This window comes from Psammomys obesus, unplaced genomic scaffold, assembly GCF_907164565.1.
Source record: "Psammomys obesus unplaced genomic scaffold, mPsaObe1.curated_primary_1811, whole genome shotgun sequence".
In the NCBI taxonomy this organism is placed as follows: Eukaryota; Metazoa; Chordata; class Mammalia; order Rodentia; family Muridae; genus Psammomys; species Psammomys obesus.
This window is the reverse complement of record NW_026596131.1, coordinates 10,550,332-10,567,780: the sequence shown is the minus strand read 5'-3', so window position 1 is coordinate 10,567,780 and position 17,449 is coordinate 10,550,332. Positions and strand designations below refer to the sequence as shown.

The following is a 17,449-nucleotide window of genomic DNA, read 5'->3' as shown; positions in this document are numbered from 1 at the left end:
CCTGGGAATCCTTGTCCATCACCCACTCTGGAAGGCATGAGGCCAGGAGGCAAAATTCCAAAGGAAGACACAGGCTCAAGGAGTTTGAAGGAACCAGTGGATTTCTGAAGGCATTTCCTTACAGTGGTGGCACCTGACTCAGGACAGGTAGAGGAAACCAGGCTTTCCCCATGCTGCCCGGGCCTCTCACGATAAGAGTAGGGATAAAAATTTAAGGATGAGGCTGTTGCCATGCCCTGGGTACAACCACCAGGAAAATCACAAGAATCATGAAGAACCCCTCTAAATTCTCAATGCTACACTCTTAAAAAAAAAAAAAAGAAAGGAAAAGAAAAACAAAATCAAGTGAACCAAAGATGCTAAGCCATAGCTCCGAGGACCTTGGGCACCCTGTCTGTTATGAGCAATGGCTGCTACAGTCAGTCCCTGGTCAGCCTTGAACTTGGTCATCACGCGTAGCTGAGGGAAGACTTTTTGTCTGCTCCAGAAGTCCTTGCTTAGTGCAGGTTCCAGTGATGTCCTAGGCAGACTGGTGAGGAGACGCTTGGTAAGAAGGAGCTTTCAGGGAGGCAGGACAGAAACACTGTCCTTTGCTAAAGTGAGGGAAGAACAGAATTCCTAGGAAAGTAAGATTTGTCAGGCAGTGGGGCGGGTGCTGGTGCTGATTTGAATGTTGATTGGTGGGCACCGGGGAGGAAAGAAGGTGCTAGGGCAGGTGGGTGGCTCCACCCTTCCAGCACTAGCCAGCTGGTGGTAGACTCTCAGAGGTTGCTGAAGAGTTCATTTTTCTTGCTCCAGTCCATCTGCGGGGCCCGCTTGCTACTGCGTTTCTGGTGGGCCCTCTCTTTAGCCACAGCCAGGGAGATGTTGAAGTCCAAGATGGGATCGGAGGAGGAGGAGGTAGATGAGGGCTCTGTGGAATCCTGTCTCTTGGGGCTGTCTTGGGAATTTAGCTGTGAAGAAGAGGAAGGAGTCAGTGTCCACCCCTGAGGGCTCCCCGGTCTTTGACCTCAGAGAGCTGGATCCCTTGAAGCCATGGCCAGGGTAGCCAGGTCACATGAACAAACTGCACCTCAGCATGTGACCTCAAAGGCAGGCTAGTGTGCCAGGAACCAGAGTGGCCTGGAAATGGCTCCATCACCGACCCCCAGGGGGCAGCTTACCTCCTCACTGGTATCACTGGAGGCAGATCTTGCCAGGGCTGGCCTAGGGCTCTCTGAAGCTGGCTCTACCAGGGCTTCACGGCTGTTCTCCTGGCACAGAGAGGAGAAAGTATGGGTTGGCAGGGGTAGGAAAGGAAACTCCTGATGAGAGACCTCATTAGAGAAAGGTCCTCAGCTCAGGCTTGGCCATTGATCCAAATTCCAGATTTACGTTACTGCATTCCTAAAAGGATTGGGGTAGCCTGGTTCCATCCATCACCTAGACAGTGGGTGGAGAACTGCTGGACTCTCATCCTCCCCAACACTTTTGAGCACTGATTCACATTTTGCATCAGTGGCTGGGGAGGGGCTTCTTGGAGCACAGGTCTACCAGGGCCTTCCCTCTCTGTTTGGCATGAGGAGCATATATGATCCCTTAACCTTTTGCAGCCTTGTCCAGGCCTTAACCCCAAAGGAACCAACCACGGTCTTTAAGGAATAAGATGGACAGATCATTCTAGAACCATGGAATGGGTGGTAGAAGGCTATGATCATGGCCTGATTCTAGGTTCCTGTGGAGGAAGCCTTCAAGCATATCTTGCCAACTCTCCACTCTGTGGTCTGATTCTGAGACAGCCCATGCCTGAGTAGAGGTTTTGGCTGGGGTGTGAGCCTGGCACCCAGCCCCTTCCTGGGTCCTTCCACGGCCTCGGCTGGCTCCCAGCCTCTCACCCCCTTCCTTTCTGCCCAAGGAGGAGGGGCTGGAAGTAATAGGACTAGCAGCCAGACACTGAGGTTCTGTTCTTAGGGGGAAGAATGGCCTCTTCTGTATGGTGGGAGTTGGAGGCGGGGGCTGCCGAGGGGCCCCAGGCAAGCCTCTCCCAAGTGACAGCTTTACACCCTGACAGGGGCTGGGGTACTCTGGCAGTCCTATGGCTTGGAACTCAGGAAGAAACTGGAACTGGGCCCTGATGTGTCAGCCTGAGGCAGACTCCCATCCATGCCACCACTTGCTCTGTCTCCACAGAGAAGCAGATAGGGACCCCTTACCTTCTGTATCTCTCCATTGGTGAAGGGCTCAGGCAAGGGGCCTAGATGAGGGAGAGAGCAAAGGTCAGGCCAGAATCTTTGCAGGAGAACAGAGGAGGCCAGAGCTATGGCTCGGGCAGCTCACCAGACCTCATACCAGAGGTCAGTGGCTACAACTTTTTTGGCTGCAACCCAGTGTCTGTACATTTGACATTTTGATGACCCAGTGCACAGAAAGACTGATAGTTTCAGAAAACAAGACCTCACTATAGTGCAATACTTTGCTATTTTAAACTAAAATTTATTTTAAAAATGCCTCACTTGGCAAAGTGGGGGAACATTTTTGGGGGAGGTCGGGAGGAGCATACTTGAGGAGTGCTATCTGATGCTGACTGGCAACCTGGGATGAACAGGATGGCTCCCCCTAATAGAGTACACTCTGTGCAGTGCTGGGGACAAACACATAACCCCATGTATTAGCCAAGTGCTCTTAGCTTGACATCTGACCCAGAATGTCAGATCACCAAGCTCACTGGAGAGTTAAGATGGGATGGAGTTCTAAGGCAGCCAGTCAAAAATAGGTTGCCTATGGCCAGAGATGGCTCAGTGGGTAGATACTTGCCACCAAACCTGATGACCTAAGTTGGATCCCCAAGACCCAAATGGTAGAGGGGGGGAACTGACTCCTCTAACTTGTCCTCTGACTTCCACATACACCCCAAGGCAAGGCTGGGCCTTGGTTTTTACACATCCCAGGGGTTGATGCTGTGACAGCAGATTTGGGGCCACACCTCAGATTATATAGCTGGTACCTGCTGCCCTGGAGAGAAAACAGTGCCAACTATCTGCCACCTAGAAATGAGAGGACACAAAGGTTCAAGGACAGTGTCCTGGGTGGAGTCAGGAGAGGCCAGTGGAAGAGAACTCCAGATCACCACCCACATGGCCTGTGAAGGGGGCGCTGTTCTGCATTCAGAGTCTAGGAGGGATGGGTGGAGTGCTTCTGTATACTTAGGTTATGATACCCCTGGACAGGACTGGTCACTGTACCCCTCCTCTTAGGTAGGGATCTGAGTCATGTGGACCCTGACCTACCACTGCAGTCCAGTCCCGATCCTCAGGGAGGCCCCACCCACAGCAAAATCTGGAAATATTTCACTTTCAGCACAGCACAGACCTCCCTCCCAGAGCCATCTTCCCAGGGAGAAAGTCTGGACTCAGGAGTAGGGGGTGCTAGGCCCCTCCTGCCTGGTGTAGTGGCCCTACTCACTTTGGCTTGGCTTAGACAGAGGGAGGTGCCAGGCTTGGCAGGATGAGAGTGGGGGAGGGGGAAAAGCAGGGGCCCAGGGACTGAAGGGGACCCGCTGCTCTCTAGAGCCAGCAAGCCTGAGTTTCCAAGGCAACTTGACAGAAAGGGGGAGGGGAGCACTGTGTCCTGTCACTGGACTCTGATCTACCCAGCAAAGGCTGGAGGCTGCCCCAGAGTTAACTCTTTCTTTTCAGAGGAATCACTTGAGAACTCACTACACTAAGGAGAGGCTCCGGCCATGCCTTGGTAGCAACAGAAAAATCCTACCCTCTTCTTCATGCCATTTAGTTGCTGTCACTTTGCCACCTTTAGACACTCATGGGCTCATCCCTGCCTTCACTCTCTACCAACCCATGCTGTTGGGTCTCCCCTGAAGGAGAAAGGAGAGCAGTCCAAGAAGCTACCCACCCCCAGCTCTGACCAGCCTCAGGCACTGCCCACACCCCTGGCGTGGGGGCACCCAACTGTGTGCTCACCATCCAGATGCTGCTGCGATGGGACCACTTTGCACTTCTTGAAGAACTCATCTGTTTCCTTGTCTACCACCAGCAGCTTGGCCTCATCCCCTCCAGCCTTGATTGCAGACACCACCTCCCCGTGCTGCTTGCCCTCCATGCAGACACCATTGACCTGTGAGGCAGGGCAGAGGTGGGGGCAGGGAGGGTTACCACATAGGTCTCAGTGCTGGGGAGGGCAGGTGGAGGCAGCCCCACCTGGGAATGCTGCATTCCCTTATCTGCTTGGTCCTGAACCCAGCCAGTGGTTCTCTGACAGTCAGCTGGGAATCAAGACAAATGGGAAGAGCCAAATAAAATACCCAGAGGAGGCTACACAAACACAGCTGTGAGCAAGGAGAGCCTGGGAGCCTGGGCTGGGCTCTCCTCCGACCTCCCTCTCTGGGCCGTGTAAAGTGAGAAGTCTTGGAAGAGCTGATCTGTGGCTCTAAGGTTCTCAGACTGTGATTCTGGGACCAGCCCAAACATTTAGTTCACGTTTCCTCTCTTGTGAGCACAGCTGAAGAACACAGTGTCTCAGAGCTGAACTCAGGAAGGAGGTTTAATCTCTCCTCGTGCCTGGCACGGAGTGCTCAGGCATCAAGAAGGCCATGTGGATGGCCTCCGGCTGTTATCTGCCTAGATTTTGGCAGGTAAATCATGGATGTAGAGTGTATACTGGTAAAGCAGAACCCAAGAGATGGGAAAAGAAGCCAGTCAGTCTGTCCATGCGCTCACCTGCTGCTTACACCCTTCCTTCCCTTTCCTATCTGCTTGTGTAGCTGCCTACCATCCAGCACCCCTGGCTTGGCCACTTCCCCTGGGTTAATCAAACCACACATGGTTTGCCCCAAAGCACCAAAGATTAGGAAGAGTGTGGAGAATAGAGTAAAGCGCATCACCTCTACAATGCGGTCCTGGGCCCGGAGCCCAGAGGCCTCTGCTGGTGAGTCTGGGTCCACTGCTCGGATGAACTGGCCTGGCTTAGACTTGTCACTGTGCAGGTTGAAACCATAGCCATTGGGGCCTTTCTTCATGGTGCAGAGCCGAGGCCGGAGCTCACGCTGTGGGGATATAGGAAGCACCATGTCACTCCACAATGTCCCAGCCCTGCCTTCTCCGCCATTGCCCACTCTACCTCCCAGCCCTGCCTTCTCCGCCCACTGCCCACCTCTACCTCCTAGCTTAGAAGGATTCAGAATTGGTCCAGGCTTCAGAAGGTGTGAATGGATGCTTGGCACTGAAGCAAACTGAGTAGCTCTGGATAAGCCACTGTCCCTGCCGGAGCCTAGTTTCACTCTTTGCCATTCTATTAGTCACAGGTTGTTGTGGCTTTAGTCTTCCTACCCAAGGCTCAGTTGGCCTTCCTAGGCCTGGCTGGATACGTAAGGCTCATGAGTGGGCACCTGGCCCGCAGAGCTGTTCTCTGTTGCGAAGGCAAGGATAGCTGTTTACTGAAAGCTGGACAGCCTGTTTACAGTAAGCCTTTCATCTCCAGTGGGTTCTCTTCTTTGACCCCAGTGAACCAAATGGCCCTGCCAAATGTGAGCCTGAGAACCTGAAACCCTGGGAGGTGTCAGGGCGAAGGGTCCTAGGGTCGATGGGATCATCCTCAGGAGCCCTACATCCAGCCCAGGATATAGGGAACAACAGGACAGGAATGGCAAGGTGGGAAGGATGGGCAGGGTGTCACTAATCTCCAAGGACTCATATGGGGAGGAGGCCATGAAGAGCAGGACAGGGCCAATGTCGTCAAAGACCGTGGCCTGGAAAGCAGGGCTTATTACTTTTAATTTTAACATTATTTATTTTGTGTGTGAAAGAGAGCACGAATACACCACATTCTACATATAGGGGGTCAGAGGACAACTTGTGAAAGTTGGTTCTCTCTTTTCACCATGGGGGATCAGGTTGTGAGACTCGGTGGTAAGTGCCTTGGCCCACTGAGCCATCTCACCAGCCTCCCAAAGGGCACAAATAGGTGTCTTTTGTGCACCCTGACACTCAGCTAGAAACAATTTTCAATCTCATTCTCTTCTGGCTCAGCTCTGAAGCCATAGCCTTGATGCTCACATGACACACAGATGGACAGAATATGGACATAAGCCTGCACAAGCTGGGGCCCAAGCACTGATCCTAACTCCAAGCCTGGTTCGGTTGGCTAACCCCGGGCTGCCACCCACCCTACGGGGCAACAAGGCTCCCTGAGTAGCTTGTGGCTTGCGGCAATCATTTCTATTTCTGAGCCTCAGGATCTTCATTTATGGATGCTTATTGCTACCCGCCTCCCATGGTTGCCCTTGAGGCCCAAAGACATAATGACAGTATAAAACACTTTGTAACTACCAAGTCCCCCTGCACAGACCTGCATGTTGCCATTGTTCTTACTAAGTTCCCTTGCACACTGGACTTTCCCATTGTTCCTGCTACTAAGGAACAGTCATGTAACTCTGAGATACTGGGTGGAGGAGGATGGTGTGCCAGGGTGCTCTGAAACCCAAATCCTCAGCTGGGGGTACAAAAGGCCAGGGAGGAATGGGAAAGAGTGATGGGAGGGCCTAAGGGCCTCCAGCCCCACCTTACCAGAAGTACGTATAACCCACCCCTTCACTCTGGGTGGGGGCTGAAGAGACTGCTCATCCTGCTGAGGTGCCTGCTGCCAAGCCTAACCTGAGTCTGACACTTTGGACTTCTGCCAGTGGCTACTTACCCCTCACCTCAAACAGCAGAGACAACCAAATGGGCAGCAAAAAGAAGATGCCCCCAGGAGGCCTCTCCTTCCCTCAAGCCTACCTAGCCCCTCACCCTGCTAGGACGCAGCCCCCAGAACCATGTCATTGTGGGAGTGAGGATCCGCTTCCTTCCAGCTAACAATCCCAGCACCAAGCTGCCAGCGGGCCCTCCCCCAGGCTGCCTAGGTGAGCTGGAACAGGTCTGACCGGTTGCTGCCACCAGGACAGGCTCAGCTTTCTGCCTCAGCCACACACCTCCTGTGGCCCTCAGTTCGCCTCTGAGATTCCTCTCAGGTTCCTCCCCACCCTCCCTAAGCTTCCCTTGCCCCAGACTTCCCACAACAGCTTGGCTGAAGTTCTTTAGCTGTGTTTGAGGCCGGGAAATTGCCCACCTCAGCCTCGCTGGGGCCCTGCCTGCCTTATGCCCACCACATCGGGCTTGTCCTTAAGCACTGGGTCCAGAACCTGGCAGTCCATCTGGAGCGAGGCCTATGATGCGAGCTACAGTGAAGGGCAGATGGTGGGGCTCTCCTCACACTGCCCAGGTGTCTGGAAGCTGAGGAAACCACAGGCTTCCTTCTGGGAGCTCCACACCTCTTCCAGTCACAGCCTCAACCTGAGGGGAAGGATAAAGCCTGGCCCAGGTGACGGTGCTGTGAGCATGCCTGGACTGGCACTGTGGCTAGAACCAGGCTGAGGGTTCAGGGGAGGTAGCTCCCTAGCGGGCAGGGCTGGGCTAGGTGCCCTTGTGATGCCCACCTTCCGGTTTCAAGTCTGTGCGTTGGGTTTTCCCTACTGCCCCTCGGCCAGTATCATCCCCATATCCCCTTGCTAGTGACATATATCATCAGAACTCAAAGGTCCACTTTGCAGCCTTTTGGCAACAATGAGGACCAGGAAGGATCCTGCCTGAAGGGATAGAACATCCTCTCTTGCCCTCTGGGTGATTCTGTGGTTGATTCAGGGTCTGTGGGTGGCAGGGTAGGGTAACTACTGTTACCCAGAAAGACGTCTTCTCCCCCCCAACCCAGCCCTTCAAGGCTCTCAGTACTAACGGGTCCCTTTCCGAAGTCTCTGGGGCAGCAGTTTTTAGCCTGTGAAACCTCTTTGAGGGTAGAACACCCTCTCATAGGGGTCGCGTATCAGATTATCCTGCCTATCAGATATATTTACATTATGACTCATAGCAGTAGCAAAATTATAGTTATAAAGTAGCAACAAAAAATAATTTGGTGGTTGGGGGTCACCACAGCATGAGGAGCTGCATTACCAGGTTGTGGCGTGAGGAGGGTTGAGAACCACGGCTCTCCGGCAATCCGGCTCTCCGGAGGGGTCTCTTCCTTCACAAGCAGGGGAGGGGAAGTATTTCAAACTTCAAGAGAAACTAGCCTGTGCCCTTCCTGTCCCCAGGAGCTGTCACTGCAGCTGCTTAGTCAGCCCATCCCAGTGGGTGGAGCTTGGAGAAGTCCCCTGGAGGCAGGCCCCTGGTTCCCAGGCCTAGAGTCAAGTAGAGATGGGGGAGGGGGCAAGGTACCAGAGCTTGGCGGCTGTCTATGGGAAAAGGAATTAAAGGGGGAAAATGCCATACCACCCTGGGCTTTGCTGTGTGTGCTCCTGATACCCCAAGTGGCCTTGTACCACCTTGGGACTTGTACCAATTCCAGAGGGATCTGTGGCATAGGGCGGGGGTGGGAGAACACTTTCATGGAAACATGGGTCCCAAGGCTGCATAAAGCCTTCCCATGAACTTCCAAGTTGGAAGTAAAAATCAGGACTGGTTCAGGAGAAACTGGAGGCAGAGAGGCAAGAGCCTCAAACAATGGTGGCAGAGTGATGTCGATGTGCTGGAATGGGTCAGGGCTGGACTGACTGAACCCCTCTTTCAGCTTTCTGGAGAGAACCAGGAGCACTACCTGCACACCCTCCTGGAGGGGCCTTCTTTCTTCAGTTCTCAGGCAGCCCCTTGACCCTCTGACCCAGGATCCTAACCCTACCTTAAGTATGGAGGCCATCATCTCCACCCACACTTTGCAGGGCAGGGAGAGGATGGGGGCTCAGAATTCAATAGTCACCACCCACAGCCACCTGGAAAGCTGGGGAAAGTTGATACCCTAATCATAGTGCTGTCTCAGGGGACAAGCCCAAGGCTGCTCCCTGCTACCCCTTAAGGGAGGGTTACTAGGGGAGATGGGCTCAGGAGAAACAGCTGGCTAGTCTCTCCGAGTTTTCAAAGGACAGCCAGCTCCAACCCCCAGCAGAGATAGATGGGCAGCGAGAGTGGGAGACCCCCAGGGAGACCAGGGATGGCTTTCTAAGACTGTCCTTCCCCCGTCTGGCCCAGGGCTCTCATTTATGTAAATAGGCCTGTCGCCTTGATGTCCCACACAGAGATGAGGCACTGAGGAAGGCAGGGAGGAGCAGCCCTGGTGGGGAGGAGGAGGGAGGCTGGGGACATTCTGCTTTGTTGTGGGAAGCAGGGTTTTTTCCACAGATTGGGAGGACACAGGCTTGATTTTGCCTAGGCCTGCCATGTAATGGCAGCACGGGACACAATCCTTCTGGCAGGCTAGGAAATGACCAGGAGTTTGGAACGCTTTGGGTACTGTAGGTTAAAAGCACCTTGTGCTCACTCTAGAGGATCTCATGTTTCCTGTAGGACCCTTCCTCTTTCATCTGTTCAGGCCAAGTCATGTTTGCAAACAAGGGTGCTACTCCTGATCCTCGATCTTGCGGCTTCCTGGGACCATGTGGTGGTCCTTGTGCTACCTTCTGCCAGGTAGCAGAAGGAGCCAGGAGAGTTGAAGTGGGTGCTGCTTTAGAGAAACCCTGGCTCAGGACCTCATTCTGACTAGTTGCCCAGTGTCTCCTCTCAGTGCTGGCCACCAGAGACTTACGGTGAAGTAGAGTTCTGCTCAGTTCTCTCCCAGGCTGGGAGGCCTGAGACAGAACAGACTGGTACCTGGGCTGCTGCCTGGTTGGACTCCATCCAAGGCTGGCCGCCAGGTGCCTTCCTGCCTGCCCCGAAGGCAGTCCACCATTACCAACCCCCATCCCTTCTCCCAGAAGTTGCCGATTTATGAGCTGTCCCAAGAGACTAAGCAAGGACATTCAAGGAGCTCGTTGTGAAACTGGGACTCATTATTGAAGTGACAAATAGCAGCTATCGTTTACTTAATGTTTAGCATGTACTCGGCACTACTCCGGGGTCTATGTATGTGTCTATGTGTGTGTGTCATATAATTATACATCTTATACATGTGTGTATGTATTCTACACACATACACACATGCTAACTAACTCTGTAAGGGAGCTATGCCCACATTTCAGAGGGGAATGCCAGGTTCAAAGAGTAAATTGTTCAACTACACACAGTTAATAAAAGGAGAAGATTTAAACTCTGAGCTAGGGAAGCACCAGAGTACAAATTTCAAAAACAAACAAACAAACAAACAAACAAACAAAACAGGCATGGTGGCAACAGCAGGAAGATCTCTGAGCAGGAGGCCAGCCTGGTCTACACAGCGAGTTCCAGCATCACCAAAAAATAAAACAAATAAAAGGAGGTACATTACAATGTAATCAAATACAAAATATTATCATTTCTATGTGTGGATTTGCTTAAGAATCTAAAATAGTTGCCAGGTGTGTGTGTGTGTGTTCATGACTCTAATCCCAGCACTTGGAAAGCAGAGGCAGGTGGATCTCTGAGCTCAAGGCCAGCCTGGTCTAGAGTATACCTCTTTTTAGTTGTGCAGGCTGAGCATTCCTAAACTTAAAATCTATAGTGAAAATTGCTCCAAAATATCTGATTTTTTAATTCCCCAAACAGCGTCTCCTGTAACCCAGGTTGACCTGGCCTCAACTTCACTACAGATCAAAGAATGACGTTCTGCCTCTACTTCACAGAAGACTGGGGATTACAGGTGAGCACCACCAGTTTTATGTGGTACTATGGCTAGAACTCAGGGCATCAAGCCTGCTAGGCAGGCATTCTACCAACAGAACTATGTCCCTAGTCCTGAAATCTGAAAATTCTGGCATGATATCACAAATGGAAAATTCCATACTAGGAAGCTTTGGTTCCTAAACAAAATGTGAATACCCCCAGGCTGCGTGTAGAAAGTACATATGAACCACAGGTGAATTCTGTAGATGGACTTGGGTTTTGCGCCTATATCTCAGGTTTGTATAAGTCTTCCAAAGTTGGCAAACACCCAATATTCAAAACGCTTCTAGTCCCAAGAATGTTAGATAAGGGCTATCAACCTCCCAGGTCCAGCATACTTCCACTTGGACAACTCATGTGGCCAGTGGCTGAGATTTAGCTGCCTCTCATTCTGCCGCTATGCTGACAGACTCAGCCCCAAACATGCTCTACTCTTTGAAGCTGCGATGGGCATTGGGCCCATGACCTGACAAGCACATGGAGAGGCTGCTTTTGTCTGTGATCCGAGTGAGATCTGCATCTGGCCAACGCTCTCTGCATGTCACCGCGCCGCCTTTGAAGTCATCTGACCTCAGGGAGTCTATAGCACTTGTCCTTATTTAGAATACAGGGACTGAAACATTGTCATGGCTGGGATATGAAGAAGAGTAGGCCATTCTACCTGGAGGGAAAGGCCCCAGCAACAATCAAGGCCAGTCCCTGGGGAGCTGTAAGGGGCTGGTCTCTGAGGAGAACTAGCAAGGGAAGGAAGGGTTGGGGAGGGGTTAGGACTTTGTTTCCCAGGTTCTACCTAACATGCAGGGACAGAACTACCCCTTCTAGCCTGAGCTACTAGGAGGTATCAATACTTTTCCTGGGGACAGAATGCCCAAAAGCTCTGGCTCCAACAAGGCCCTAATTACCCCAACCCTTACAGGAAGATGGTTCAAGTAGTCTGAATTGCCAATTTTGTATGTCTGTGTTGCTGGAATATGAACCTGAAGCCTTATGTATTCCAGACAAATTATCACTTTGTGCACAAGGAAGCCTGACTTTATGCCACTGTGATGGTCCTGATGTGGTCCAGATTTACCTGGAGAGCCGGGCCCTGACACACAACACAACTATGTAGCTAAAGGGAGATACAAAACACATACAATGGAGTCATGGCTAGGGACCTGAGATACCTTGTTTGCCACCTCTGTGCCCATAAGACACCTACCTACCTGGGGTGACAGTGGTCACACGCATTAAATAAGTTTCCTTTCCAAATAGGGCTACTCTACCTTCGAAAGGCAGGTTGGGACCCAATGATCAACATCTATAGCTCATTTTCCCCAGGAAAGAGACCACAGCTCCAACAGTCTTAGACATTGCTCCTTGGCCTTCTAACTCCTCGGCATTCCCCCCACTTTCCCAGAGGCTCCAGGGACGGGGAGTTCCTTCGCCATTGGTCTGAGGTTTCCTGAGAAGGAAGTCCCTTTCTGTCTCTAAGATAATCATTCCAGACAAACTAACTTACCATTGGCCTGAGGCTAAGAAGCAAGGGCTCTGCTGTTTAACCCATTGAGAAAATGATCCCAAACGTGGTAAGACCTGTCCACTTTTTTCTTTTTGAGACAGGGTCTCATTGTATAGCCCTGGCTGGCCAACTTGCTATGTAGGCCAGGCTGGCCCCAAATTCATAGAGATCCACCTGTTTCAAACCCAAACACCCAGCAGCTTCCTTACAAAGTCTGCCCTTCAGAGCCTCCATCTTGACCAAAGTAAACCTGCCAAATGCCTGGGGAGGAGGTAGGCTGCCTATCAGCTGATTATGCTCACCCCCCTATCCTGCCTCCTGCAGTAGCTACACTATCTTTAGACTCTAGGATCAGGGTCAAAACTGGGAGGAACCGGAAGTTGCTTTCACATTCATACCCGTCATCTTATTGATCTTCCTAACAACCGTGCAGGCCGGGGACTGGTATCCCATTTCACTGAGTGGAAGGTTAGCTAAGGTTAGCAAGGACTAAAGAACTACCTGGGCTTTAGAGTCCGGAAGCGGCAGAGCGGAGACTCTCCATGCTACTGTACCTGACCCAAAAGCCTAGACTTCTGGCCTCCCTGTCAAAAGGGAAGCTGCTCGCAGGCAAGTAGGAGTGGGCTGATTCTATCTGGAATTCCATCTCTGGGTGGCCTGGATGAATAGACGAGCCCAGGTGTGCTGGCCTGGGATGAATGGGATAAAGGTCCCTTATAGGTGCTATGTATTCACTCATTAATTCATCACTGAACACCTCCCTACAGTGGGTACAGAGCAGTGTCGGTGACAGCGATAGGGATAACCCAAGGCTGTGCCCCGGGCTTCCCGTGTAGCAGACGTGGAAGCCGTGAACATACGACGACAGCACTGGATGTGCAGAGCTACAGGGGTCACAGCCTGCTTGAGGGAATTCGGGACTTAGATGTGGCTGGGAATAGAAGGCAGCAAGGAGAGTGAGTCGCCAAGTCTCACCGGAAGACCATGGCACTACACAGAAGCCCTGCACAGAGCCCCAGTCTGTAGCCCAGCCTTGCCTTGAACCGGCAATCCCCTCGCCTTTCTTTGCCTCCCATGTGCTGGGTTTATGGGCCCGAGTTACCGCACCCAGCTCATCACGTAAACATTAAACAACAGTGATCTTTGAGCACTTCTGAGAGCTGGGCTTGGCCACAGCTGCACCTGCCCAGGTAGGGAAGGTTCATCACCGTGAACTATTTATTATTTCAAATGCCAACGATCAGCATTTGTTGAGCACTTACTTAGTGCCAGGTATTGAGTGACTTACACAAATCCTTATGTAACCCTAGGAACCTCATGAGGTCACTGCCATCATCCCAGACACTGCACAATAGGAAACAGAGGCTTAGGGAGATGAGGAAACTGGGCTCCAGGCAGTCCGGCTGAGCTGGCTCAGGAGGTCTGCACAGGCCTCACTTTGGGCAAGGCTCAGGGAGTTAGGCCTTGTCCCTTGTCTGGTTGTGAACAGAGAAAGACAATAGGAAAGCATGTGAAGGGCTGGTGGGGTGGCTCAGATGGTAACACTCCTGCCACACAAGCATGAGGACCTGAGTTCAATCCCACACACACCCCTGAACAATTAAAAAACCCCACTCCAGCAGAGAGGTTTAGGCTTGTAATCCTGGTGCTGGAGAAGATCTTTGGAGCTCACTAGCCAGCCAGTTTAGCCAGATTTTAAAGTCCAGCCCAGTGCACCTTTAATCCCAGCACTCAGGGAGCAGAGGCAGGAGGATCTCTGTGAGTTCATGGCCAGCCTGGCCTACACAGCCAGCCAAAGTGACATCCTGTCTCAAAGAAAACCAACTGTCCCTATAAATCTAAAAGATTTATAGTCTCAGTGAGAGAGGCTGCTCTCAGACACTGAGCGGAGGTTCAGTGTGGTGGAGCATTTGGGACGCAGAGGCAAGAGAAATTCTGAGTTTGAGGCCAGGCTGGTCTAGAAAGCGAGTCCAGGACAGGGCTACACAGAAACCCTATCTTGAAAAACAAAAACCAAAAAGAAAGAAAGAAACAACAACAACAACAAAAAACCCCCAAAAAACCGAAAAGAAGCCTCCTCTACCTCCTTGGGCCTCATCAGGCTGGCAGGCATGACCAGTGTTCCGGGGACCTCTCATTACCTGCCCGGTTTGCTCTTGGCCCACCAGGGCGCCACGCAGTCAGTCTCTGCAATAGCATCTTCCTGCTCACACCTTTGTCACATGAGAAGCGAAGAGAGATTAGCAGAGCTGTCCTCACTCTGCAAACAAATCCAGGCTAAAACTAACAGCCAACTCTCAGCTGGGCGCTTTACACGTAGAGGAAAGGGACGCCTCAGTGTTTACTGGCATGTTTTGCAACGCTGGATGGGGTGTGGGAGGTGTGCAAGCTGCCCAGACCGGGAGAGGGGAACTCCATACTAGAGGAATTTAGCAGAATAAAGCAGAAGGGACTGGGCTTTCTATGGCTTGGACACCTAGCAGGACACCAGCAACCCCACCGTCTTGAGAACTACTGAGAAGACAGTAGTTCTCAAGACAGAAGACAGACAGAAGACAGTTGCCCACTGCTTCTGTTTTAGAGACGGGAAAAATCAAACTCAGAAGATGACTGAAACGCCCCACAGTGATATCCCCAGGATGGTTCTACACGGAGTCTCCTGGAGAGGAGGACTCTCCCGAAAATCCAGGTGTCCCACCACCACGTGGGGACCCTGAGGGCAGATCCCTAAGCAGGAAGCCCCAGCCTATTGCCTTTTTAGATACAAAACAATAGAGCCTTCCATAACAACCTCACCAAGGCTCTGCAGCACCCAGCAGGACAACCGAAAGGGCAGGGGGAGGAGCCGAGCAGGACAGCAACTCGGTGTGTATCTGGAGGGTGAGGGGCGGCTGCTAGCTATCTGTTCTGGTGCTAAAGTCCAAAGGGAAAAACAGGAGGCGGGGAGCGAGGGTGGGGGTGGGGGTGGAAGTGGAGGTACTGGTGAATCGATGGACTGGGCACAAAGTTCAAATTGGGTTTGTGCCTAGGCAGAGGTCACCTGTTCCAACTTGCTGCCAGGGGCTCTACTACTGCTTGCCAATGCCAATTTGGCACTGGCAGGAAGTGAGAACTCGGTGGCCCTGACATTCCCAGCACCGAACTCTGGCAGAACAGGGCTTCTGGTGACTTCACTTCCACCAAACCAGTTGGTACTCTCAGGCTCCGCCTCCCACCTTAGGGCTGAACAGTGCCCTTTCCCGGTTGAGGGAGGATCTTCCTGGCTCCATGGATACCGCTGCCACATGGAGATGAGGTAGAGAGCTGGTACACACTGAAGGGACCCTGCTCCTGGAGCCTGTGCCCTGAACCCAGACTCCCTCCTTCCTTGCTCTCTAGGGACCCTGTGGCTCAGCACAACAGCTCCTGTTTTGCCAGCTGCCCCTCCAGCAGCTGATCCAAACGGGAGTTGTTTGGGGGAAGTACCAAACACTGGCAAAAACCAACCAGCCGGCTCGCTACCGGGACACTGGCGTGAGCAGTGACAATACCAGGGCGAGACCACCTGCCTACCGGTGGGCTCTGCTAGCCGCCGCCTGGTCTCAGTCCTCCTCCCTCCCAGAGCCATCTTTCTCCTTCTCCTCTTCCAAGATCCTCCCACCAGGCTCCCAGATACCAGCTAGCGAGCGCTTACTCCTCACATTCCAGAGGACCATAAATCCTCCCGGGTGGCAGCGCCACCACCCCCGAGAAGCCTCCGCACCTCCTCCCCGCTCCCCACCCCCACCTCTCGCTCCGAGACGTTGGGACTTCCTCTCTTTCTTAGAAGTCACTTTAGACTTGAGGAGGCTGAAGTCCAATCGGTGTGAGTTAATAGTGCACAAGCCAGGAACCCAGGAGATGCGGGTAGGGCTGGGAGGGCCTTCCCAGGGACCCTTTGTTACTCAGCCTTCAGGCCACTTTCAGCTACCATCCAAAGGGAATGGAGAGAGGGAGGGCGAGGGAGGGAAGGAAAGAGACAGAGATGAGACAGGGAGAGCGCTCTTAGCTTAGCTGCCGGCAGGGATAGCCCAGGAAAGAGTCCGGGTTGTGGGGCGAAATCCAAGGAATGGGAGCCGAGCAGGGGACTGAGCTCCTTTCCGCCGCCTCCTCAAAGCTCAAGGAGACAGGAGGTGCAGAAGGCGAAGGCTCCCCGCTCCCCTGGCAGCCGGGACAGGGCGATGGAGTCACGGGGTCGCAATCCTAAGCTTTCCTTAGAAACTGCGAAGGCTCCGGGTCAGAGGGCGGAAGCCGTTTCCTCCTCGCTGCTCGATTTTCAGAAAGTGCTGGACGTCCGGGGCGCACACCCAGCCCAGCCCGCACTCACCCGCTCCAGGGGGCCCTTGTCAGCCTCCTTCTGGTCCCCAGGCTCCTCCGTGTCGGCAGCGCCCGGCGGGTCAGCCTGTCCGGACTTCTCCTGGGCGCGCAGCAGCTCCTCCCGGACCGGGATGCCCAGCTTCTTGAGATGCTCGTCGGTCGCTGGGTCGACCACCAGCAGGCGCACGGAGTTGAGCGCCGCGCGGATGCGGCTCACCACCTGCTGATGCGTCTCCTTCTCCACATTCTCGCCATTCACCTCCACCAGTCGGTCCCCGGCCAGCAGCCCCGACCTCTCGGCCGGCGAGCCGGGCTCCACCAGCCGGATAAACTGGCCTACCTTGCCCTTCTCCCCGTGCAGGTGGAAGCCGTAGCCGTCCGGACCCTTCTCCAGGCAGCAGAGCCGGGGTAGAGGCTCCCCGGCCGCCGTGTCCGCGCTCATCTTGCCCTGCGAACGCTCAGCGCCGGCCCGATCGGAGGCAGGGGACGCACGGCCTTCCCGCGGAGCTCGAGTCGGGAGCCGAGCACCGCACCGGGCACAGGGAGCAGGTGTCCCGGGAACCGCGGTCGCGAACGCACAGGAAGGGAGCCGGCCAATCCCCGCCCTGCGCGGCGTCTGAGCGTTCCGGAGCCCGCCCCAGCTCCTAAACCCGGGGGCGGGGCCTCGCCGTGGGTGTGGATCCGCGAGAGCCAACCAGAAAGCACAAACAGGGGCCCTTGTTCGGGGGTGAACAAATCCAGCCAATCAGGATGGTGGGGGTGTGGCCTGCGCGCGGCGCGGCTCCCCGCAGCGGGAGAAGAAAAGCGAGCCCAGGAAGTGGAAGTGTTTGTTACCAAGTGCAGAGTTGGGCCGATGGGGCGGGGCCGGGGCCGGGTTCCAGGTACAGAGCCCAGGGGCCCCGCGGGCTCCGCTTTGGTTTCCACGCTGCGGAGGGGGATTTAGAAGAGCCAGTCTCGGGGC

The 17,449-nt window shown here is 53.6% G+C and overlaps 1 protein-coding gene across 1 annotated transcript; it reads right to left on the bottom strand.

Annotated features, from left to right (window-relative positions):
• Positions 1 to 83: 83 nt before the first annotated feature.
• Positions 84 to 17,108, bottom strand: Nherf1 (NHERF family PDZ scaffold protein 1). Its single transcript, XM_055592187.1, has 6 exons — positions 16,499 to 17,108; positions 4,877 to 5,038; positions 3,957 to 4,110; positions 2,193 to 2,233; positions 1,164 to 1,253; positions 84 to 953 (listed from the first exon to the last, which is right to left on the bottom strand). Exons 1-6 carry the CDS (start codon positions 16,928 to 16,930, stop codon positions 762 to 764), a joined length of 1,071 nt encoding a protein of 356 aa, XP_055448162.1. The 5' UTR covers positions 16,931 to 17,108; the 3' UTR covers positions 84 to 761.
• Positions 17,109 to 17,449: the final 341 nt, after the last annotated feature.